At 45.1% G+C, this 26,523-nt stretch overlaps 1 protein-coding gene across 1 annotated transcript in view; it reads right to left on the minus strand.

Moving 5' to 3' along the window:
- insra (insulin receptor a) overlaps positions 1-26,523 on the minus strand; it is a 58,126-nt gene that overhangs the window by 15,053 nt on the left and 16,550 nt on the right. Inside the window, exons 3-6 of the mRNA XM_076293691.1 lie at positions 8,949-9,270; positions 3,685-3,824; positions 1,620-1,764; positions 545-759 (exon numbers count right to left, since the gene is read on the minus strand). Coding sequence (XP_076149806.1) covers positions 545-759; positions 1,620-1,764; positions 3,685-3,824; positions 8,949-9,270 — 822 coding nt within the window. The remainder of the gene's footprint in view (positions 1-544; positions 760-1,619; positions 1,765-3,684; positions 3,825-8,948; positions 9,271-26,523) is intronic.

Raw genomic sequence — 26,523 nt, forward strand, 5'->3', positions numbered from 1 at the left:
GGAGACAGGTGTGAAGAAAGGAGGCAGACAAGGTCAACCTACTCCAGATCACTTTCTGATTTAACATAAGTAACCCCCCATCCCCGGTTATAATGTAAAGTTGTTATTCATTGTTGCAGTAACTACTTGTAGCATTCTCCACCACTTTAATGTCATTAGGATTTTTATGCCACTAGGATTATCTTTATGATTTAATAGTAAGTGAAGCATTTCACCTAAATGCATCTAAATGCTAAATCCATCCATTTAAACAGTGTGGGCTTTTCTTTCCATTACCATCTTACAAATCCAGGGAACTCCTACAGGGGCAAAAATTGTTTCTATACACTAAATGAAATTGAAAGAAAGAAAAAAAAAAAAAAAAAAAAAAAAAAAAAATTCATGCCATGTTCTGTTAGGGGCTCTGTGAGTTTGTAAGATTAAACTTTTAACAGATTCGGCGCAAAACAACAAAGCCAGACTCCTGGCCACCTAAACTGCCTTCTACGGAGAGCATTCAAGCGAGCACTCAAGGAATGCCATTGAGGAAGGCCAGGGATCTTACATGAGGCCTGGTCTCCGTTGGTCTTGGTGGCGATGTCGTTCTTGGCATGCCGTTTCTTGGTCCCCGTCACCTCCTCCATCTTACGGATCTCGGACATGCACAGCTTGGAGTTGTAGTGGAAGAACATACGGCCGCTCACGATGCTCAGGTTGTGCTTGCTCCAGTCCCACAGCTGACGCAGGTTCTGGTTGTCCAGTGCGTAGAAAGAGTAGTTCCTGTAGGAAAGAAGGAATGGCGTACGATTCAGAAACAGATTGTGTACCGGTACACGTATTGTACACAAGTTATTGCATATACTATGTACAAGGGCATTTCTGCTGTCTATATAGCGGTTAATATGTTGGTATGAGTGCAGGCACTACAAAGCCCCAGGTGGATAATACAAATGTATATCTAATCGAAGATACTCCATGTGATGATGGATAAAACTTCTTCCTACCATCCATAGGAGAGGGTGGGGACTACAGGGTTCCCAGTCTAAGTCAAATGTAAAATTACATGACTTTTCCCTGACAAAAAACTTGAATTTCCATGATTTACTATATAATGAATGGTATAATATACTGACCAATGATTTCAGAGCAGAATCTTTGACTGTTTTAGAGAAGGACATGAATAGGTGGGATTGAATAAACAAAGTTGGGCTACTCAATCAAGCAGTAAGGCGAATAGACCAGTTCTACATAGAAATATTTGTATAATTGTATTTTCCGCAAGTATATTATAAACTGCTACAACAAAATTCCCTGATATTTCATGACTTTGCCCCAAAAATGATCAAATTTCCTGATTTCCATGTGTAGAATAGACTTTCCAAAATTCCATGATATTCCTGAAATTCCATGACCTGTGGGAACCCTGGGACTTGGAGCGCTTCATGAATAGGAAGGTAATATGGCACATTTAACCCTTCCAAATTAACTCTGCATTTTACTGGCGGGGATTTAGAGTGCATTAGTCTTCGTGATGATAAAAAGTTGTTTCAGACACACTAAACAGGCGCTGTGCAGTGGGGTTGGGGTTGGGGTTGGGGCACAGGTGAGGTGGAAAAGTCCAGAATGGGACATGAACTCACCCGGACTCCTGCGTGTCCCCGTGAATGATGCGCAGCTTGCGGAGGAAAGAGAGTGAGACGAGCGCGTAGGAGCGCCGCACCATCAGGTAGCCTGTGATCTCCTCCAGCTGGCCTAGGTTGGCCTCCAGCTCGGCAGCGATGTTATCTGAACAGACCAGATACAACACACATGTTGGTGACAATGTACACTCACTAAGCTTCGGTGTGTGTGCGCGCATGTATGTAGGAGTATAAAAGAGATAGAATGGATGCATGTATGTACGTGTGTGTTTGAGAGAGAGAGACAGAGAGAGAGAGAGAGAGAGAGAGAGAGATGGAGATGGAGAGTATGTGCTTTAACAATGCCTTTAGGCATACAGACAGCTAGACAGGCTTGGCCACAGTGCCGAGGATGATATCATGCCTAGGAAACCTATAAGATGTGTTGGTAGAGGAGCTGGAATGCCTTTGGCGGTGGCAGAAACGTCGGCGGCTTTAAAAGCTCCAGCTGTCTGTGCCCCAGTCCAACTATCTGCAGTTCCATCTATAAATCTGTCAGAAGCAGCCACAGAGCTACCCACTGTGCCACTGTTCACAGCCCTCGCTTCTTTGGTTGAAATGAGCTCACCAGAGAGAGACACAGGGGTTAGCCAACACAGGGAGGGTGGGGCATACACAGACATCGTATACAAAATCAGTCGCAGACACAGATACTCATACATGCACAAACGAACACAAATGCACAGAGGGTCACTCGCACAGACACACTCACACATGCACAAATTAGCACACAGACACACAGAAAATCATTTGCACACACAGACATACAAAATCACACAAACACACATATGCATATACACACACACACAAGCACTCACAAGTATACAGACACAATCACACACAGACCTAGACCCACACACGCACACTGATTCTCCAACATAAATTCCTCTCTGTCCACTGGGATATGCATGAATAAGCCTCCAAATTTCATAGTGCCTTTCCACAAAAATGAGGAAACCACTTTTCTTTGAAATAATGTTAAACTGACAACATTAACCATCATGCATCAGTGTTCAATCTATGATAAATGCAAATCAGACTTTGCTTTTGACTCCTCATTTAACAAAATATTTACTTATTTTGCTTTTGAAGAGAAATCACTGCCACCCAGGGTTTTCTGGACCATGGGATGAGGCTACTGCATCTTTCAGCAGGTAGTTTGGCACAATTCTCCTGAGTAAGCTGCTCAAGCGGTCTCAGGTTTGAAGGTTGGCTTCTCAAGGCTGCATCCATAGATGCTCAATAGGATTCAGATCAGGCCTCATAGACGTGCCCTTCAGAAAAGTCCACTGTTTTCCCTTAGATGCTTTTAGCTGTGTTTTCCACCTTTATCTTGGTGGAAGGCCCATAATCGGCGCCTGAGACAAAGCTTTCCGACACAGAGCAGGACGTTTTGCTCCAAGATGGCCCAAAAGCTCCAGTTTCCCCTCACCGATCCAAAACACATTACTCCCAGAAGGATTACGCCTTCTCAATATGCATTTCCAGTCTGGCTTTTAATGTTTTTCTTTCAACAGGAGTCCTCCAAGGAGCCTACTGTTGTCTAGAAATTGACTTAACTAACCTAACTAATTTGTATAATTGACATTGCCATCTTAGATCATGTAATTTAAATTTTAGAATATCTGTAAAATAAACAATACGTGATCTTTTTTTCAAACTCTACTTTACTCTATACCGAAGGCATGCAGCTGTACATGAGAAAACTGCATTTCATTATATCGCATCAAGGATGAAATGAAGCATTATTTGAATGAACAATGAATAAATTTGGCCATGATTATAACAAGGCTCAAAAAGTAAACACATCTGTCAAGGTGAACTCAGCAAGACAATGTGTGACAAGGTGTGAAAGAGAACCATGTACAGAAGTGCCTTGCACTGAGCATCCCTTTCTGCTGTCTCGTTGAGCAAGACAGAAGGGTAGAAGAGTGTGTGTGTGTGTGTGTGTGTGTGTGTGTGTGTGTGTGTGTGTGTGTGTGTGTGTGTGCAGGGGTCAGGCTGAGGTGTGTGGTGAGGTACTCACTGCCTCCGCGGATGATGATGACCAGGCTGCCATTGAGCACGGTGCAGCCACGCAGCTCCTGGGCCGCAGTCACAGAGTCGATGGTCTTGCGGCCCATACACACCTTTGGACACAGGCCCGCACAGGGCGTACAGTGCAGCCTGCAGGATAGAACAGAGAGAGGGTGTCAATCACTCATATACACACACTAGAGACACAACAGAGATCAAGAATAGGCTCAAAACACACCCACCCACACAGGGATACAGAAGTACAGACGGGTAGACCAACATACACACACATGAAAAAAATAGTCAGTAAAGGATGCTCTTTTTCTCTCTCTCTCTCTCTCTCTCTCGCACGCACATGCGCACGCACACATCAGAACTTCACAAAGTCTAAGAGACAATGTCCACTTCCAGCGTAATGGAGTGTTTCTATTTGTGGCGACTCCTCCAAAGGATCTGCGAAATGAAACAATAATAATGGAGTGTTCTGTCAAGGGCAGGCGCCCCCACACACACAAGGTGCCAGGGGTTTGTTCCTGTCTCCATACCGCCAGAGACGGAGGGGAGACGACCTTGCAGGCCGGGTGTGGGGGGAGAAGAGAGGGTGTGTGTGTGTAAGAGAGTGAGAGAGAGAAGGGATGCTCTCAAGGATGAACGGGACATTCTTCTCCCAGACGGGCCGTAAACAGAAACTTAATCACCAATTGTTTTTGCACTTGAGCAGCTCTCCACTGAGGCGTGCAACAGTCCCAACCCCACACACCCCCACCGCGCCACTCTCCACTCCTTCCGTGCGAGCCGCTTCCTCCGCCTGTGACACAACACGTCACGGCACATTTTTGAGTGACATTGGCGTCTGCAATTGACAGACACTCCCGCGATTAGCTCCGCCACCAAGGTCTGCAGCAGCAAATTTGGCGGCAGGAAAAACACCCAACAGCAGCGGCGCGGCACCAAGCCCTCGTGGTCACGAGCAACACCTGATCCTGCAACACCTTTCCCCGCAACAAAACTGGTATGGAAGTGTTTAAGGGCATCACGTTTTACACATGGGAGAGCAGCACTCGCACAACATCATGTGCCTGAGAGCAACTCAGGGGGAAATTAGGAAAGGGAGGAGGAGGACGAGGAGTGGTGAAGAAGACTGGCCTTCACGCCAAGTTTATTCAGTCGTGAGGAGAGCGGAGTTGAAAGAAGGAAAAGACTCTTCTGGCTCAGGCTGCCAGACACCTCTTTTCACAGCAGCAAAGGCAGACGGAGAAAGAAAGTGACATGGAGAGAACGAGGGGGAGGGGGGAGACTTGGGTGAGGTCGGAATGAACAGCTGTATGGGAGTACAGCTAGTACAGGAGAACCTACAGGAGGTATAATGACTTTCCGTTGTGTCTGAGGATAATACACTGATAAGCAAAAAACCTAGCTGGCAAAAGTATAGCTGAGAAAAATGTGGAGACCAAATTAGCATGAAGAGACCGTGTGTGTGGGGGGGGGGGGGGGGGGCCTCACACACTTATTGTCCATCACCATCTCCAGACAACACACAGCCAAGCTGTGCGAGGGGAGCAGAGAGGAGGGAAGGACAGGGAGAGGGAGGGCCGGAGACTGGACGAGGAAGAGAGGGAATGAGGGAGAGGTGGTCAGCCAATGGTATTTGGGGTTTGGGAATCGCAGCCCTCTGATTGGTGCTCGGAGCAGCCGGCCAAGGCAAAGGCACGACCCGTCTGGTCTGTCCTGGCCAGCGTCCGGTTTGGAGATTTGTGTGTCTGCAGTGTGGACTCCCAGCAGCCTCGTCCTCCCTCCACTCTCTCTCCGTTGTTTCTCTCTCTGACCCCATCTCCCTCTCTACTCCAGCCAGCTGGGCCCACAGGGGAGAGGGAGTCGCAACAACAGGCCTGTCCAGTGGGGTCAGCATGGGGAGCAAGCAGGAGAGAGAGAGAGAGAGAGAGAGAGAGAGAGAGAGAGAGAGAGAGAGAACAGGAGAGGAAGAGGAGATGAGTGCTCCTTCTCCTTCCCATTGGTCTGCTGTTGAGGCTGGATGCCTCTCCCCCTTCTCACGGCCCACTCGTCCGTCCGTCCGTCCGTCCGTCCGTCCGTCCGTCCGTCCGTCCATCCGTCCATCCGTCTGTCCTCTAGATGAGCCACCTGCAGCTGCTGTGTGGGGGAGTGTGTCTGGCCGCAGGAGCAGCGTGTGACTCCTCAAGGCCAAAGCGCCTCCTCTGTGATGTGGCCAAAGCGCCTCATCACAACAACACACCACCTCTCTGTGATGTGTGAAATGGTTCTCCAGTTTTTTCTGCCTTCCACACAAAAGTGCCATGCAGCATGTGAGAAACTTGATCAGCTTTGCTTGGAGGAGAAGGTTTTGCAGACCTTCCATATTTGTCGATTTAATCTATTCCTTCATCAGTACACTGACTGTTGATTAAGTGGACAGTGTTTGAGAGCATGCTGCTTTTCTTTGATACAAGACATGCCATAAATCTGCACTTTGCTGACCTGCCTGCTACATCTCATAGCCTACTGTATCAGAGATGTACTCAAAAAGTCACAACTGAACTTGTGAAATGGTACAAACTAACCACAAGCCTATTGAGAGCAACCCAATGCAGTTATATTACCTTAACATAACGGCTTCAAACTCATGGTACACTGACATAATATGGACAAGGAAGTCCCTGACATTGTCAATACATGTCCAGAATGCTTGATATTGCACTGTGTAAAGCTGTTGATGGATGTAGGATCATGAACCTTTTAGTTGGTTTTTAACTAACTGAGTACCATCTAAGAGCTAAATGGTGTTATATTGATACCAAGTCATTGTGTTGCTTTAAGTGAGTAATGTTGCAGAAAACCACATAACTGGTTCCATGTGTTCCAATTGGATTAGCATGCTCATTTGCCCACTGATGAATCAAGTTCTCAAGAAAAAATAAGTTGCCCAATATCAAAAGGGAACATGCCAGAATAACAATACTCAGGAATATTGCCCAACAACATTGCTCAGAAAGGTGTCTTGTGTATCATCAGCTTTGGAGGAGGTCTACCCAAAACAAGCAAACTTATAAATGTGATTGAGCAAGTAACCATTTGGTTGAGTGAGTGGGCTGGTAATATTATACACAAGTAATATTTTGTATTTAAGATACATATTTTGAATACATGTATCATAAATACTGCCTGAGAGAGAAATACTGAGAGACATATTTATTGTTATCTATACTGTTGCTAAATTGAATAGAGGGGGAGAGAGAGGACTAGAGAAAAGGGGGAGCTAGGAAGGAGTGTATAGGAGACTGAGGGGAGGTGGAGACAGAAACAGAATAACAACATCTGAGAGAGAAACAAAGAGGCAAGAGTGTATCAACACTGAGAGAAAGAATGTAAAAGAAAGAACAACAGGGCAAGTGCATGCAGAATAAATGAGAGTGAGTGAGGGAAAAGAGCCAGACAAGAGCAGAGAGAACACACACACACACACACACACACACAATATCTCAGTGAATGGGTTAAACAGAGCAAGAAAGGGAAAGTGTGTGTGTGTGTGTGAAAGAGAAAGACAGAGAAAGAGAGAGAATGTGAGTGTGAATTTGAGAGTGAGTGTGTGTGTGTGAGAGTGCGAGTATGTATTGTAAGTATGTGTGAGAGAGAGAGAGAGAGAGAGAGAGAGAGTGAGTGAGTATGTGTGTGTGTGTGTGTGTGTGTCAGCAACAGAAAGCGTGGCAGTGCCCAGAGAGGGCGGGTGCTACCCTGCAGAGCGCTGTGGCGCCCTACTGTGCAGCCATACTGAGAGCATCTCCCGGCCTCATCTCTACCCACAGCCCAGCAAAGCACAGAAGTCCTGACCTGCTTTTCACAATCATACATGCTGCAGTGCTCTGGAACACACACCACTTGCACCCAATTCACAGCACTTTGCACACACACACGCACACACACTCTATGGTGCATCCATATAACAAAATACACACCTCAAACACCAAAACACACAGATCTACTTACACACATCACATCACTTCAACAAACATGATGGAATGCTACTGGTAGTACTGGTATTACGTAAGCATTACTCTTTCCTTACATGCAAAGCTCTGGGTAAGCTCAAACTGTTGGTTCTGGCTATACTCTGGACTGGAAGTGCTATAATCATACACTGTAGGATGAGAAACAAGTCACGTGACTTGCTGTGTTGTGATCAGGGCCCACATTCACAAAGAATTTTAAGGCTAAAAGTAGCTCCTAACTGTCGAACTTAGTATTTAACTCCTAAAATGAATGGCCTCGTCACTCGTAACTTTAGGACTCCTATTTTTTTTTTTACTAAGAGTAATTCACAAAGCATTTTAGCCCTAAAAGTAGTACCTAAGTCTGGGACAGTTTAGAAGTAGTCTCCTAACTCACTAAGACCTATTTACAAACCGCTTTTTGTGGCATTTCACGACGCAATGTTTTGAAATGCACATGCGGCTACAGGAGCTCTCAATTACAAAGGAACAATTGTGCATTGTAGGCCTAACTAAGAGATCTAATAACGCCACCAACAACAACCAAAACTCATTGTCAACATGTAAGTTAAATGTGACATTTCATTGTGAATCAAAGTCAATTGTTTGACCTCATTGCAAATGTAGGCATAGGCCTACGTGTCTTCATACGGATTCATTTAAAAATGTTCCAAAGATACTGCATCAATCCGTATGTTTCATTAGGCTACTAGGCTATTTGTTTTGTCTTACTCTTAATTAATTAATTTAGGCCGCTATTTGTTCAGTTATTCATCATCTTCCGTCCTTCGCACTACTTGTGTAGCGCACGCATTCTCAGACCTGTCACCTGTCACTCATCACCGCGTTACAATCATCAGCCAATCAAAGGGGGTCACTTCAGTCAAGCTCGTGCATAAGTAATGATGTCATCCATAGCAACGAAGACTCACTCTTAGTTTAGGAGTTGTCACTTTTCCTTACTAAGAGTAGGTCTGAGAGGTTTTGTGAACAACTTTTAAGAGAAAACTCCTACGTAAAATGTTTAAGAGCGATTAAGGAGTACTACACTAGTACTGTAGTAAGATAAAATGCTTTGTGAATACGGGCCCAGGAGTCTTATGGGGTTGTGTGTTTAAACTGCAGTATATGCTCTGACTGCTCTGAATCAGGACTGTAATCATGCAGTATAAATGAGCGTACTCTTACCAAGTGGTGTTTGTGTACCTTGCAGGCCGCTTGGGCAGCCAGGTGTGTGTGTGTGTGTGTGTGCGTGTGTGTGTGTGAGACTTACGAGGTGGCGTTGGCGGTGGTGTATCCCGAGGGGCACTCGGCCAGGCAGGCGCCGTCGTGGATGACGTGGTGCTGACACGCGGTGCCGTTGGCTTCCTTGCAGCGCTGGTAACGCTCCTGGCAGAAGTGCACCGAGACGCAGCGCCAGCCCTTGTAGGTGTAGTAGCCCGCCGGGCACTGCTCCACGCACGTGTCATTATGCAGGTAGTGCCGGCACGCCACGCACTTGCTGGGCGAGCCGGGCTCCAGGCAGCCTCCCAGGCACTGCTCGTGGCAGCACTGGTTGTCTCGGGTGCAGGCGTGCTTACAGTAGGACGGGCAGACTGGGGGGAGAGGGAGAGAAAGAGGGGGGGGGGGGGGGAAGGGGGTTAGCACTCCTGTAAAGCAACTCATGTTTACTACTTGGCCAAAAAAAAGACTTTGGTCCAAATAAATGTAATTAAGACCATCGATAGAGATTAAATTATTTATATTCTGATCTTCTTCATCCCATTTTCTTGCACAAATAAAGCAAAATATAGGCACTGACTGTGTGACCAGAGCGAAGCGGCATAGAGCCCATGTCAGGGCGGTGAGCCGAGGTGACTGGAATTCAGAAACTGGACAGAGTGCGCTCAGAGCCGTGGGAGCCAGGGAAACAGAGCGGTCCCAAGAATCACAACAGCTCCCTGACTACCCCCCCCCCCCCCCATCCCATTCCACCCCACCGGAACACAACCTTAGCACAACATGACAGCGCATCTTATAGTACAGCAAAAAGTCCATATCATTGCTGTGTGCGTGTGCATGCAAGAGTGAGTTGAGGTTGCCTGGGGGTGGGGTTGGGTTGTATGTCCAAAGAAAACAACTGCTGTTTGGAACTGGGCCTCTGAGAGACAACAGCTATGACAAGACAGATGGATAAAGGAGCAGGCAGGAAGAGGAGGGGGGGGGGGGCTGAGGAGCTGGCCACTACGCTAGGACAGCACGCTACGCTAGTGTGCGGGCCAGTCGCTGTCAGGGAGGCATATCAGAGACAAACACAGAGTTGATAAACACAGAGCCGTCTGGCAGCCAGAGGGGCAGAGGGCAGGGTCAAGGCTAATGACAGGAAGTGGTGAGCTCTGAGCACTGATAACACCTCACGCACACGCACACCTACCTACCTTGGGACACTGTACGGTTTCAATGTGTCAATGTCAGCATCAGGTTCACGTTCACACCTTAGACACAATCTCTCACACATTAACACGCACACACACACACACACACACACGACAAACTTACGCCTTTCCTAACCACATGCAAAAAAAAGCTTTCCCCCCCCAAAAGCCTTAACTCAGAAGAGACATTAACAAACATTACACCTCCCTACTCACGTGTGTATGTGATTTCAGAGCTACACAGAAAAACATCTACTACAGCAAGCAAGCACACATGCAAGCACACATGCACGCACACATGCACGCACACATGCACGCACACATGCAAGCACACATGCACGCACACATGCACGCACACATGCACGCACACATGCACGCACACATGCACGCACACATGCACGCACACGCACTTTTCTTTCACTGGGCCTCATGTACACTCAGACTCCTGTAGACTCCGGAGGCTCAGCTATAAAGCCCAGTGATCAGAGTCGAGGAAGACCACTCTGACAGCAGAGGCGGCAGTGGACGGGGGCGGTGCCCGATGTTCGAATGTCACAAGTGGCGCCAGAGTGCGAAGATGCCCGTGCCCTCCATCCGTCACACCGCCTCCATGTCAACAAGCCGAGTGCCTCTGGAGGCACTGAATGCAACCTATGCTTTGGCCTCTTTCTAACAACGTGACCTACAAGTCTCTTGAGCGTGCCTGTTAAAAATAAACCAGCCACCAGCCCCAACGACAAGCACCCCACCAGCCAGCCAGATGGAGAGAGAGCGAGGGAAAGAGAAAGAGGAAAAAAAAAAAAGAGCGAGCGATTGAGCGGCCCTAAGACAAGAGAAATCGCAGCCTGGTGCATAAGTGCCAAGGCGAGAGGGGGTGCAAGGTCACACACTGTGATGGAGTGATCAAGCTTGTGTAATCGAGTGCATCAGCAAGAGTAGAAAAGGAGTACACTTCCAAGGCCCCGTGTGGACGCTGTTGTCTAACACAAGACAACACAAGGCTGAGGTCTGCCATCTTCTCACGTACAGTACATGCCATTAGAACTGTGACGCGACTCTCGACTCCAACTGTAGTCAAGTCAAGTCAATTTTTATTGCTATAGCACATTTACAGATGGCTGAGCCGCACTAAAGCACTTCACAATAAAGTGCTTAACCGTAATAACTGTAGAGAGAACCACAGCCCTTTCTCATCTACTGTGGCAGTGAAAGGGGGTGAGGAGGGGGGGGGGGACCTGGCCACTCCAGTGCATCAAGTCACATGACCAGTCCCCCAGCAGCCACCCATTACATAACACCCATTCACACACTCCGCAAGAAGGACAAAACTACAAAATACTGGCCACGACTGGTCTTCACCCCCCCCCCCCCTTTCTGTTATTGTTATTCCTCATTCCTCAACTTCACCAGCGCTAAATGTTCTGACACCGTCTGGGTGACTGGAGCGGAAAACACACAGATCTTTTGTGACGCCGCAAGGTGAGCCATCAGAACACTGAGTCCTTACGCTCCAACGGGTGAGTTCTGGTGGAAGCCTGGCATTTCCAAAGCTGATAAGAGACTAGTGAATTGGTGCAGAGAGAGAAAAACACACAGAGAGGAAAAGAAAAACACCCTACGCACTCTCAAACAGCAGCCCTGATTGAGATGCTACTTCCTGCACTTCATGACCATTTAGAACAGGGGTTGCATTATCAGTGGCCTCCCACTGCTGATAGATATTGGGAGTGTCAAGGGACAAAAAAAAAGATGGTGCATTGCTACGATATACACCTGGTGAGCATGTGTTAATTGCCAGTAATTCCCCCAAAAAGCTTGGAGGTAGTGCTATAATGAGGTCAGGCTAAACAGCCTAGCACCCCGTCTCCCTGTGTTCTTCCCCTCATCTAATCTGACAGGCCATGATCAACTCACCACCCACCTGCCTTTATATGGGTCTGTGTGTGTGTGTGTGTGTGTGTGTGTGTGTGTGTGTGTGTGTGTGTGTGTTTTGCATTTGTGTTTGTAATTGCCTCAGGCAATACAAGCAAGCAGTAGGTGAAAGGGGGAGGTGGGCCCCCTGAGGGATCGAAGAAATTCCACCTGAAGAAAATGGAGAGAAACACACACACACACATCTAAACAAGGCAATGTTTTATCTTGTGTGTGTGCATGATATTGCTTTAGGTGTGAGGCATAGCACATGGCAAACCTGTACACACACTCATACAATCCACACTCATTCGCACTTGTGCATACGACTCCTGATCCCGGAGAGGAGAATCCAGTCAGGAGTACAGTGGCAGCCCCTGATCCACCCTCAACCTTAACCAATGTGTTTGCTGGCTGCAGAAGGTAGCCATTCAATGGCCTCTCCCAGCTCTGAAGGGGAGAAGCTCGGCCTTAACCCTTTGTGTGTCAGAGAGCTGGAAAGAAGAGACCGAGAGAGAGAGAGAGAGAGAGAGAGAGAGAGAGAGAGAGAGAGAGAGAGAGAGAGAGAGAGAGAGAGAGAGAGAGAGAGAGAGAGAAAGAAAGAGAGAAAGAAAGAAAGAAAGAAAGAAAGAAAGAAAGAAAGAAAGAAAGAGAGAGCTGGAAGGAGGGAGGGGAGAAAGGGAGGAAGAAGAGAGAGAATTTTGGCGCACATAGGCACATTGCAAAGAGTGAGCAGACAGACGCACCTCCTCCTCTCCGAGCTACATACATGCACACTACATTCCAGCAGCAGATATGGAAACAAGGCTACTGAGTGTGGCACAGAGTGGGGGGAATCTGCCTCAGGTTCCCCCACCCCTACCCCACCTTTTCCAAAGCCTTGGAGGAGCATGCGCTGCCGTACACAGCGGCCAGTACTGAGAACACCATGCCACAGTCCACACTGTTGCTGTGTGTGTGTGCCAGTATTTGTGTTTTTTGTGTTGTGTATTTCCTGGACATCTTGTCCATGTTCCCATGGCTCAAACACATGTGCACAACATGCAACACAAACGGGTGTGGAAATAAATCCACTCCAGATTTACTCTCAATTATTTCCAAATGTAATGACATTGCGCAACCTTGCACATTACAGTCAGGAGAAATTAATTATTTTCGTCATTAACTGTAAAAGTGACACAAATGAACACACACAAAATACATTTAGTATATTACCGGTTCAACAGCACATACAACCATTGAATGCTGGTTAGACAGCTGCAACATCTTAGTAACTGTCTTAGTAACCATAGTTAGGTTTGGAAATTTGGAGAACCTTTGGTCAACACTTTGGTTTCAAGGGGTCCAAAGAGGAATAACAAAACAACATGCATGATGTTTCCAAGAGTCAATGAGTAGCTTAATTATGCTAAAATTGTGATATTTTTGATATATTTGGAATATTGACCAAAACAATTGTGATTTTTTGATGATTTTTACTATAACCAAGCATTTCCACTTGAGGGAAATGATGTCTATGCCTGAATTTATGCCACACTTGTGGAATTTACTACTCCTTTCTGAACAACTAGACTCATGTACGTGCATCACCTGCTACAGACAAAATGCTAGAACTGATGGCAGGACAGGTAAACATGGGAGCAGATTTGCTTTAAATGCATTGATCTAAGCCTAAACAAAAGGATATAGCCTACTTGTAAACAGCATCAGAAAAATGCCAGTAAAGACACATTCATAAAGAGAGGAGCTTAACTGTTAATCACCTGAATTTAAAATGTAACAGGTAAACAGATTACAGCAATTAAGATACAGTAATTTAATAATCTGCACTTGTAACACGCTAATCCCAACACAGGTCATGGGAAAAAGGAAAGTGCTATAGACCTTATGAGAGTTTTTAAAGCACTTTTCAAGAATAGATGCGTATGGCACAAAGGAAGAGTAGGTCTAAGGCTGTGAAAAAGACATGACATGTCAAAAAAGACATTTAAATCACGTGGTACTGCCTGGGTGACATCTCAACATCTCAAAAAAGTCAAGCATCTACCTTCAAAAAGCCTCCACACTTCATTTTGCGGTTGGCAAAAAAGTTTGGTAGTATGCCTGCACTATAATCTATTTTATATATAGAAATCGCAATTTGAACCCATGCAATTAGGTAATTGCAAAGTCTGCAATTAATTATGCAGCTTGCCACCATCCCAATGGTTAATCTGGTCACATCTATGATTTTTATATTCAGATCCTCCTCCTTGTGTGACGACAGTGAAGCTCACCTAAATGGAGTGATGTGCTTTTCATGCACTAGGCATGCTCACCAATCAGAAGTGGCCCAACTTAAAGCGAAATCTAGAATATTGAACTAAAGCTTGACTTTCAAAAAGTATATTTGCCAATAAAATCGCAATTGCTACATCGGTCAGAAAAAAACTCCACTACATACTTTTCCCCAAATTGTACAGCCCTATTTAGCAGCACGGGCTAACGGTTCTAAATCATAACGTCAAACATGACCGCCAGAATAGCTGCAGAACTATCAGCCATCCGCTACATTAAGTGCATTCTAATGCATTAGATCAGTGACAGTGGAACAGTGCGAGGCCTGTGACTGAGGCCGGGAGGGTGAGGGTGGGACCGAGGTGGAGTGAGGGTTAGAAAAGCACATGGGCAGTTTTGGCTACATCTCTCCGACCGGTGTCAGGCCCATGGGTCATGTGAGCAATGACAACAACAATGGGCTCTTCTCATGGAGTGAGTTAAAATGCACTTGTCCTCTCTTGCACTCGCCACAAGGTTTTTTTTGAAGGTTGGCAGCCTTGGATGACCCCACTAAGACATGATCATCCACTGACAAGCCATCTCACATTCCACAGCCAGTGGGTTGATGTGCTGCTGGTCGCAGGTTGAAGGGAAGTTGGAATAGATTTGGGGGGGGGGGGGTGTCGCAAGTAGGGATGGCTAAAATTAACAATTTTCTTGACCGACCACCGAGCCTCATTAGCCGGTTAACCGATTAGTTTAAAATATGCTACTATTTGAAAGAACAGCCATTTCGAGCCGCGCCTGCAACTTCGCAACTCTGTCGCATCTCTGCTGCTCTGCCTCTCCCTCACACACACACACACACACACTGCCCCGGCACCGCCCTTCCACTCACGTCACTTTATTTTAAATCCCCTACAGCGCAAAACATAAGTCCCGCAAACGCAGCGCTGAGGAGCTTGTATGTAATCGGAGGACAAATGGCTCCTTAGTTTCGAAATAGTTTGGGTACAAGGAGATTGCATTGAAAATAAACGCATTTGTCTAGCGTTAGAAGCTCATTTGAAACATTGCCACGGCTCATTTAAAGGAGAATTCCGGTGTGGTATTGACCTAAAGTGTGTTGAAACATGATACCGAGTGTGAACGTATGTCTCATAGCCCATCTCGGCTTGTCCCCTGCACTCCAAAATCTGGCGCTAGTTAGCCGATGCTACCAACAGCTTTTTCAATGGTGGTGCTTCGGCATCGGGCTAGCCATGCAAATAAATCACTGTTTTACACCATTTACGAGGCTCAATGTATCTCCACACTTCATTGGTAGACTTCTGAGGGCCCTGACATTTAAAACGAGACATTGAGAACTTTGAAAAAGCACTGGTAGTTTACTTACAAGACGATTTATACAGACAGTGTCTTCACGAAGTTTAGCGTTTGCAGCCATCTTGAATTTAGTCACGATAAGTCGAGCGACGAGTAAGAATGAACAGGTATGATAAGGGATCAGATTCCAAAAATAATTCCGTTGAAATGCATGGATTCCAGTTGCTGCTACTGGAAGAAACTGGAATCCATGCATTTCCACTAATTATTTTTTTTATATAATTATCATTATTCCATATTGGTGGGGGCAACGATCACTGGAGGCCAATGGAGAAATAGGTGTGTCTGATTGGAAATCAGACAGGTGTCTCTGATTGCATGCAAGTGTTTCCCATAGACAGTAAGGTGTTTGCCCCCAGCAATATGACGGTTGCGTTCACGTATGCCACCTAATAGAACTCGACGGACAATGTGGTATCTAGCTTTCTAATATCTATGGTGTATCCATCTCTACTCCGCAGGTCCTCTTGACTGTCCTCCCGAGTACAGAAGCGTGAAAATGCTCTTTCAGGTTCATTCAGGGTCAATTAGTGCAGCTCTGGCCTGTGAATACAGCCTCATTTGTCAGAGTCGCATGAGCTTATACACGAAACAGCCACGCCGAGTGAATAACATTCCTGTTCCCCAAGCTAACAGGCTTTCACCAATATATGCATGATTGTGATTTATCAGAGAGAGAGAGAGAGAGAGAGAGAATGTGTGTTGTGAGGTTCTCATGTTTTGTGTTTTGTGCCGTGTTGCACTTAGCCGGCTTTTCTCACAGCTTTCGTGTGGCACCATGGTTTACTTCAAGGTCTTAATTCTGCTGAAGTGACTCACATGGAACCATAGTCATTCCAACATGGAATGCCTGCAGAACATACCTGATAAGACAAAATAATCAATCTGGTCATTCATCTCAATTATTATGTTTTAGGGTTAAAAAAAATGACCTCCAGGTGCAATGAACTGATCTTGTGTGATTTCATGTTACAGAGAAACTAAAATCGCCCAATGGAATTATTATTTAAGCATTATTTAAAGGGAGGAAAACACCAGAGTGTCAGTAGCTGCCTTTCTAGTAACCCTACAATTCTCAATACCTCAACTGCTTGCGTACATTTTGAAGATTTGTGCCTTGCGGTCTCTGGCGCGAGAGAGACCCCTCTATAAAGCTATGTTCAATCCCTCGCTCATAAGATAACACAACTCCAAGACCTTTTGCGAATGCCAAATGGAATGTGGTGGAGCGCTGGTTGGCAATTTAAATTCCATGCGCGTGACGGGGCAGAGTGCTGTCGCTTATAAATAAAAGGAGGAGAGGAGGGGAAAAAAACTAACGAGAGCTGGCAAGTGGTATATGAGGGTACAGGAGCCGATGCCAATGATTCTTCTCCCCGTTCCGATGATCAAAAGATGATTTTTTTTTTTACAAAGCTGTAAAATGAGTTAGAAAAACAACGATTACAGTTTACGACCTCGGAACAGCAGAGCGCTTGTTTGGTTCCCACTCCTTCTCAACACTGCCTCGGGATGAGTTTGCTTCTTTTTTCTTTTTTTAAAAATCTGCACTGAGTGGGGATGTCAGAGAATCAGACATGAGACAGCATCGTTCGTTCAGGCTACTTCCTTCTCAGACAGGAAGGGTCAATGTACTTTAGCAACAAAAGGATAACCTCATCTCCTTTAGTACATTCAGTACATTCCAACCGGCACTAACTTACAGGCAGGCGGTTAACTTTACATGAAGGAAGAGGTCAGACACTTCGCTCATTGCTTACAGCATGTGCGTCAGCCAGCCTCTTAACTCACTGCATGTGCCGTCAGGAGTGCAGATTCAAGGTCTTGAAGTCGTAGATTCAAGGAATGTTTAAGAACACATTCAGGTAACCCATGGGTGGGTCGGGAGGGAGCTGAATTTGTGCATTTAATGGCGAAAGAGTGTGAATGAAGTTCCTCGTCACCTGATCATCCGGATCTTGACATCTTGCTGAAGTCCATACTTGAACTACTTAGGTAGAAAGTGGTGGGGCATGTGGATATTAGGGCTGGCTAGGGCCTAATATATATTACAGTACAGTATTAGGGCTGGCTGGGGCCTAATATATATTACAGTACAGTATTAGGGCTGGCTGGGGCCTAATATATATACAGTATTTGAAGCATGAGACAGGTAACAACATACATCATGGTATATTCCTTTTTCTTCATATTTCAATACAAATGCTTCTGAAGGGGAAAAGCACAAAGTGACTGGGGTGGGATCGGGAAATTACCAGATTAGATACCTGGGTCCTCGTGGGCACTTGGACCTGTATATGGTATGAGCTCTTTTGACCCTTTTGAGGGGTTTGCCCTTATTCAGACTGGACAGTGAAGAGGGACTTCGGATTCAAACTTGGGTCATCCTAGCCTAGAAATCTAGACGCACCCTAGCGGCGGCAAATTAATTTGCTCAGCTTGTACGTCTAGTATCGAACCATAGGAATTTCTATTGGCTTAACACCGTGGATGACGGCCAATCACAGCGCTCTATTTCGTTAGAGTCTTAAGGCGGGCTTAACAGGATAACGACATCCTGCGACGGTGAACAACAAGGAAGGTGGCTATGGCAAACGAAGAGCGGTTGTTTGAATCGGCGTTGGCGTCAACTTTGGAGGAGTTGGACTTGTGCTTTTCTTTGAAAGTAGATCAACACAATGCACTTAACTCATTCCTTTCGAAGAAGGATGTATTTGCCGTTTTGCCGACCGGATACGGATATGGTCGTAGCGCTGGCCTATTGCATGCCTAGGCAGTTTGAAAGACAATTCTCTGCCCGCCCCTTGGATTAAGCGAGGTGAATGATTCGATGCCAGACTATACATGTCAATGATATAGGATGGCCCGCCAGGCTAGGGTCATCCTGTACTCTTATGAATTGCATATATCACATTACACAGAAGAATTTAAGCAAGTTCATGGCATGGCTGCTTCTGCATTCCAAAATAGCCTTATAACCTTTAAACACTGTTCGTTGCTACCCCCCTTAAAATACCAATACCATGACAAAAAGTATTATTTAATATAACATTTATTGTAAACAGAACCTTATTAGAACATTAACATCTACAACATGTGTGTGTGTGTGTGTGTGTGTGTGGGGGGGGGGGTGTTTCTGTATGTGCGTGAATGTATGTGTGCGAACACTGGTGGTTCACATGCACAAGTGGCAACATGACAACATGAAGTGTGAGTGTGAGAGAGAGAGAGAGAGAGAGAGAGAGAGAGAGAGAGAGAGAGAGAGAGAGAGAGAGAGAGAGAGAGAGAGAGAGAGAGAGAGAGAGAGAGAGAGAGAGAGAGAGAGAGAGAGAGAGATAGAGATAGAGATAGAGATAGAGATAGAGATAGAGATAGAGATAGAGATAGAGATAGAGATAGAGATAGAGATAGAGAGATAGATAGAGATAGAGATAGAGATAGAGAGAGAGAGAGAGAGAGAGAGAGAGAGAGAGAGAGAGGGTGTAAATGTGTGTGTGTGTTTGTGTGGGTGTGGGTGTGAGTGTTTCTGTGTGTGCGTGCATGCATGTGTGTGCGAACATTGGTGGTTCACATGCACAACTGACAACATGAACTGTGTGTGTCTGTGTGTGTGTGTGTGTGGGTTAGGGCTGCACAATTAATCGAATTTTAAATCACAATCATGATTTTGGCTTCCCACGATCAAATTTGCGTGATCGAGCGATATTAAAAATGCGTACTCTACCCATAGAACCAACCTGGCAAACCATAGAACGCTCCGCTACAAAACAAATCAAGCGCTCCTTAAACCTGTCTGACAATGTGCCTGCATGCAGCCTACCAATGACAGTTCTCTGCTCTGCTCGGCCTGATGCACTGTGGACTAGTAGCATTATGTTAACTATTAGTAGGCTAGTTAGACTATACAAAAAAACAACGATCAAAAATCAAATGTGGGGCACAGCAGAAGGCCAAGAGCTTGTCCCTAGAAACGGATCATCCGTTGTTTGTCAATATTTTGGATTTCAGGCCAGTGAAGTTAAGCAACAACATGAGCAAAGCAGGGCTCTCAACTCATACCGTGAAACACGTCACATGACAGTGTTTCCCATACATTGACTAACCTGTGGCGGGCTGCCACAAAATCAAAATCGGCCGCCACAAATGAATATTCTAAGTTTAATTTAATTTAATTTAATTTAAATATAAGATCAAATCCTTGCATTGCCATTGAGCTGCGCTTTTTACGCACGCAGCCTTTCCTTACCCCGCCCCGCTCTCTGTCGCAGCCTGCTGCCCCTCCTCTGCATGTGCATTTAACAAAATATTCACGATTGTTGAAGGATTGTTGTTGCCACATAGAAGCATTGCATAGAAGACGTCTGGCTAAATTGCTATTAAATCCGCTTAGCATCGTGACCAAATTTGTTCAAAACTGCTGCATTGAAGTTAACTCTGCTAAGGTCTTATCACAACATAGTAGGCTACATTGAAGAGACTAAACTTAAAGTTAAGTTATGCAATCAAGCAGTATCTCAAAGCTAACGTTAGAATACTGTTTGGATGTAGAATTTAGCATGCTTAGCCTACTTACAGCTGCTTGTCAATTTCGTTGAAGGGCTCATTTTATTGACTCTGACACTGAATGTTTGCAAAATCCCGATGTAAATGGAAAAGTGTTTTCCAAAATTCAAAGGTGCTTGTCCCAAGGAGAAGTAGGAACCTTTATTTTAACTTTGTAGAAAACGTTATGAATTGCATCCACATATCAGCAGCCTTTTAACGTTAACTGTGTTAATCACGAACATCTTAAAGTGACAGGCACTCAATTAGACCTAAGTTTATACACTACCAAGACGATCTTAATACCCCCCCCCCCCCAGTTGTCCAAGTCAGCTACCGCCACAAATTGAATCCAATTGTGTGGGAAACACTGCATGACGTAAACCACACATGCCTTTTTTACGTTACGTTAACTTTTAGTCCTTGTTTGCTTCCTCCGATATAACCTATAATAAGAGTTGAGCTAACGACGGGATCCGTGAATTTTATTCTTGTATTTTATAAGATACATGCGCAACCTACAATGCATATGCGTTTCAAGACACAGCCTAGCCTACTCAAAACGAATGAACAATAATGAAAATGTAGCCTACATGTCAGTGTTTTACATATCAACGAATGACTAAACCAGGGGTGTCCAAACTGCGGCCCGCAACGCACTTTAATCCGGCCCGCTAAGAATTTATTAGTTTATCATAGGCCACTTGCTATTTTTTTCCAGCGATAAATGACGTTGTGGTTAATTTTAGGCTACGGCAAACTGTTTTACACTCTTCTTAGAGAACGTTTACAATGTCAATGTCAAAACTGCTTGTTACATCTAGATACATAGTATCTCCATTGCAGCAGATCTAACTACGTCATGCTACTCCATTTAATTGGGAACACATTTGAGCGTGCACGAGAGGGAGAGAGTTTCCACTACTGACCATTTATAAACTGTGAGAGGGCTCAGCCATAGGCACAGCACTAGCCATAGGCTATATTTGAGTGGAGCTGGCAAAGAGTCTTAAAATGACAGTGCACCATTTATAAATCAATTAAACAGCATCAAATGAACAGTATTTCTTAAGAAATTAATTTTCAACAACAAAATTACTTCATCTAATGGGGAGTGTTGGGAGGATTCCCGGTGGGCCATTAACGTAACAAAGTAGCGCGCACAAAAAATTTGTTTGGAAGTCGCAGTCAAGCCTATATTTGCAGTAATTTAGGGGAGTAAATGTGAGGGGAAGAATTTGGGTGAGCCAGATAGCAAGTCCAATATGTTTAGGGAAAAAATATTTTTGTCACTAAAATACTCCCTGGTTATAAACCCAAGTTTGACAGACAATGTAAGATAAACTCATACAGAGCAGACAAATTGGTGGTTTGGTGCATTGAATAAAGTATGCCACTGCCAGAGGTGACAAAAAGCGAACTACAAACTCCCTAGTCTACCTATACACTGCCTGGTATACAAGGCCATGAGTTAGAATAACCCCTTTACAACAGTGAGGATTATGACTGTATGAAACCACAATCACCCACTCATTTCCCAACCCCTTTCTGAATGATATTGTGTGTTTGCTAGACAGACAAGGCCACGGCAACACCTTGCTTATGATACACATGACCAAAGCTAATGATCGATTCAACTATCAATAATTCATTTTTACTGCTATAGCGGAGAGGTTCCGAGGGCGCTGGTAGGGTTGGAAGGGGGGTTGGTCATGTAGTACTCTAACTGGGGTGAGCTTCCCTGCTCATTTCCCTGGCAACAGCACGTGGCCTGACCCTGACGCAGAAGGAGCGAGGACGAGCCGATCCCGGTGCCTGCAGCCTCGGTAAACACTTTCATTAGCCAGCCAGCCAGCCATAATGAAGCTAAAACACAAACAGCGCAGTGACTCATCGTGTTGTTGTTATTGTCCCCCCCCCTTTTTAAAAGGTAGAAGCACACCCTTTGTAAATGACTGGATATCCAATTTACTCATCATATTCTTCACCACACATGCTCACATGCTCACACACACACACACACACAATTTCTAAGGCTGACGTGCTGCTCTCACTAGTGAAGTAGGAGAGAGTGAGTGTCAACCTGACGCATTTGCTAAAAGCAGTCAACAGCACACCCGGTCCCCCATTTCTCCATTATGAAAAACATAAACAGCGCTCTCTGTCCCCCACCTCCCCCCTGACCTTCACAACACTATCTCCACGCATTCTTCCTGTTTGTCACTCTCCATTCTGACTAATGCTTTGAAGTAGGGCTGGGCGATATGGCTGAAAACTGTATCACGATATAAGTATTTCATATCAGTCGATATCGATAATTATTGATTTTTTTTTAATCTATTTCAGATAAGGAACAGAAGGGAAAAAAGGTTCAATATAAACACTTTTATTTTAAACTTAACTTTCCTCTGATTTTAATCACCTCAGTTATCAATCAAAGCAAAAAGGGAAAAGAAATAGCAACACAATCATGAAAAACATTCAAATAAATAAATGTGCACATAAATCTGAATGAAAAGCAGCACTGGTTGAAGCCTGGAAATATTGTAAACAAAGTAGCTTAATTTGCTAGTTTATCATAGTCTACTCTACTGGTTAGACTGTTCAGTTTCCCCACGTGTGTTTCAAATTAATATTTTTTCTCCTTGGGACAGGCCCGTTGGAGTCTTGGAAAATACTTTACCATTTGCATATTAGAATTTAGCAGTCAATTTGAATGCAACAGTTTTAAACAAATTCGTGCAGCGTGCTAATGATGCTAACCGGATTTAATAGCAATTTAGCCAGTCATCTTGCACGATTGTGAAAGTTTGGATTACATGTGCATGCTGAGGAGGGATGCGCCTGTTGAGAGGGAGAGAGAAAGAGAGTGCACGGGGCAAGGACTCATTGAGAGTCTGTGTTGAGGTAGGCCTACTCTGGTAGAGTTGCACAATGCAATGCAAGATATATTTAGCCTACTTACATAAGGCGGGAGGTGTGTGTTGCTTTTAATTATCGAATGTTCCATCGAACTTATTTTTTTATTGATATCGATTACATGTCTATTGCGATACATATCGCTATCGTTTTATCGCCCAGCCCTACTTTGAAGACATTACACTTAAAAAATAAATACATTTAAAAAAAAGAAACTGAAAACTATTCAACAGCGCAAATACCAGACTCTCTTGTCTGTTGAGAAAGTAACTGTAGTAGTAGTAAGCTAGTGGTTGAAGTGGGATATGATGATGCATTTTCTTTAGGTTCGCTGTAAGATGTTGTAAAACCTGTAGGCTGTGATGGCATTCACACCCCAAAACTCTCTGGGTAAACAGTGGGTCAAATTCCTCATAGAGCACGGGAGAGATAACAGCAGCAACATCCCCTTCAGAAACATACACACTCACTCTGCAGACTATGGAACCTTGACACACACCACCCCGTCTCATCCAGTCACTCCACCTGCCACCGTCACCTCATTTCCTCAGAATGAAGCACTTGGATGATGAGACAGTATTCCAGTGAAATTCATTTGCACGGCTCAGTAGCCATCAAACAGTTTGAAATCACACTTCTGTGTAACAGTTTGGGTGTGAAAGAGAGACAGCTTGAAGGACAGAGGAACAAGTGGAACGAGAGAGAGAGAGAGAGAGTGTGTGAGAGAGAGAGAGAGAGAGAGAGAGAGATTGTTTGTGTGTGTGTGTTGGGGGGCAACAGAGTTTAAGGCAGTGAAGAAATGCTTTCTGCTGAGGTTTAATGAATGCCTTGCATGTCTGGGATTCCAGAGGCAGGGCAGGGACAGAGCAGCGAACGGCCGAGAGCAGCTTACACTCCCTGCTCCTGTGAGCTGCTCTGCCAGAGCCATGAAGTCAGCAACACGGCTGCACCAGCAGCAGAGGCAGCCAAACCACTCGCCAGCCAGCCAGCCTAAGCACTGCCGCCGGAGGAGGACAGAGACTATGGCTGTTGACGGAAACGCGCCATAATTTGCTTAATACCCCCTCAAATTGGTCCAGTTCTGCTCTGTGAGCTACTAAAAGCTCTTAGTTTAATCTCATCACCTTGGTATGGGCTTTGAGAAAAGGCAAAAAAAGAAAGGCCCAGACAGTATAAAGTGTGCTGTTGTCACCACATTTTAGTGCAAGTATCTAAGTGCGAAAATAAATCAGTGCAAGAGGTCGTCAGTAACTGTCGGCATAGCAGAAAAACATACCGGTTGGCTGGCCTTTCTGGCTGGATTCAGAGCGCATATTAGGAACTTTCCCTTAAAAGAGCACAATCAGAAGGCAACCCAAAAGGCCAGCACATGAGATGAAATAAATTAAATGTAGTCTATACTTAGCAATTTAGAAATAGAAAAAAAAGTGCTGAAAAGAGACGCATGCGAGAGCACTTCAGACGCGCATGAAACATAATAAAATAGACTCAACACAAAAACATAACAGCATGATGGATATGCCAACCACACATGTGTGAGACACTGGTAGTGATGGCGATGGCATGCAGCAGCCTATGGGGAGTGGATAAACTATGGGTTAACGATGGGAAACTTATGGTGCCTGGTTGGAAATTGATTAACAGTTCTATACACTATTAATGTAGAACAATGAATGTTAATGGTACTACTGATTTCACATACCCTGCGTTAAAGCATTATTGATTGATGGCAATGTGCAGGAAAGGATTGTGTAAACAAAATGACCAGGGGGGAGAGAGCTAGAGAAAGCAAAAGAGCGAGAGCACACTGGCCATCCTGGCCGACCTTATGATCCAACTTCCCCAGTTCATAAAGAGGTCTGCTGTCCCTTTTAAAGAGCGTGTGAAAACAAACACATCCGGTTCAGGATGGCGGAACGCTGGGGAAAGGGGCGACGCGTGCTGGCATTGTTTCTGCGTCTGTACATGTTTACTCTTCTTTTTGGAGTCCTCCGGTGGCCGGTTCTTCATCTGACGGTGTTCCTGTCGAGGAAGGGGCATGAGTTTGTGTGTGTGCTGGGGGCTGGGGGTTGTGCATGGCAAGTGTGCTGGCTCCATGTCAGGAGGTGTGGTCGCTGCGTGGGGGCCCTCGGATCGCTCCCTGAGGACTCATTCATCAGCGGAAAGAAGGAAGCTGTCGCACAATTCCGGGAAACAATCATAGATGGCCGTTCTGTGAAGTTTGGCAGTAGCCATTGTTCCCGCTGAGCTTGAATTGGAAGCAGAGTTTCCTCTAGTGCCGGAGCATGTGAGGGCCTGAGGGGGTCAGAAAGCCAAAGCATCTCTCCACTAACACTAACACTAACACACACACACACACACACACACCCTGTCCTCAAATAATGACCTATCTTTCCGTTGGGAACGATCTGTGCGTGCACAACCAGTGTGAACAGAGCAGTGTTACTACCACAGTTACCTAGCAGCAGGAAACAATGGTCACCCCAGTCAGAACACTGACACATACACACATAACATACACTGATCACATGCGAGCCTTGGGCCTGGCTGCGTGTCGCCTTGCGAACAACTAAAACAGCCCTGGCGCAGGCAGCTCTGGGTGTCTGTGCCGGATGACGTCCAGGGGTTTAAATTTGGACTTTGACAAAAGAGCTCAAACAAGAACCCTCCCAAAGGTCCTTATCTGACGCTAAAACAGTCCAACACACACACACACATATACACACATGACTGACAAGCACACAACCGCAAGTTGAAAAATATTTTTGTCTTTTAAAAAAAAAAAAAAAGTATTCCCTGCGCCAAACAAGAGCTGCATGATTTGGGAAAAATATCTAATTGTGATGTCACAATTGTGCTTGCACTTCTGATTAGTGAGCATGTCTAATGCATGTAAAGCACATCACTCCAGTTAGGTGAGTTTCACTGTCCATCACACACACAAACACACACACGTATGTTTGTGTGTGTGTGTGTGTATGTGTGGCTGCTATGTGTATAAGGGAATGTACATTGCCAGACATGACAGAATTGTTGACTTACTAGTTGAACACATAATTCCATATGCTTCACCATGCAAAATCTACAAGAATGTATGTGTCTCACCTTGAATGTTCAAACTCTGTAATAGTGGAAATAATGTGTTTTCAAATGTTGCTGCAAAAAAGCCAGATATTGTTGTTGTTGATGAAGACAGCAGAGAAGTAACCATTGCTGGTATCTAAGATTGTTTGTGTTCAATGAAATCTATTGTAAAATGTGAACACAAATAAAGGTATTAAAATGTGTGTGTCAGACAGTGAAGCTCACATCACTCCAGTTGGGCTTGACCCCAGGTGAGCTTCACTGTCTGACATACAAGGAGGATGACATGAATATAGCAATCATGTGACAAGATTAACCATTGGGGCAGAGTTG

The sequence above is a fragment of the Alosa pseudoharengus genome, unplaced genomic scaffold (genome assembly GCF_046254945.1).
Source record: "Alosa pseudoharengus isolate Yale_2024_CS ecotype anadromous, Long Island Sound unplaced genomic scaffold, YU_APseudo_1.1 YU_APseudo_1.1_scf_2, whole genome shotgun sequence".
Taxonomy (NCBI): Eukaryota; Metazoa; Chordata; class Actinopteri; order Clupeiformes; family Clupeidae; genus Alosa; species Alosa pseudoharengus.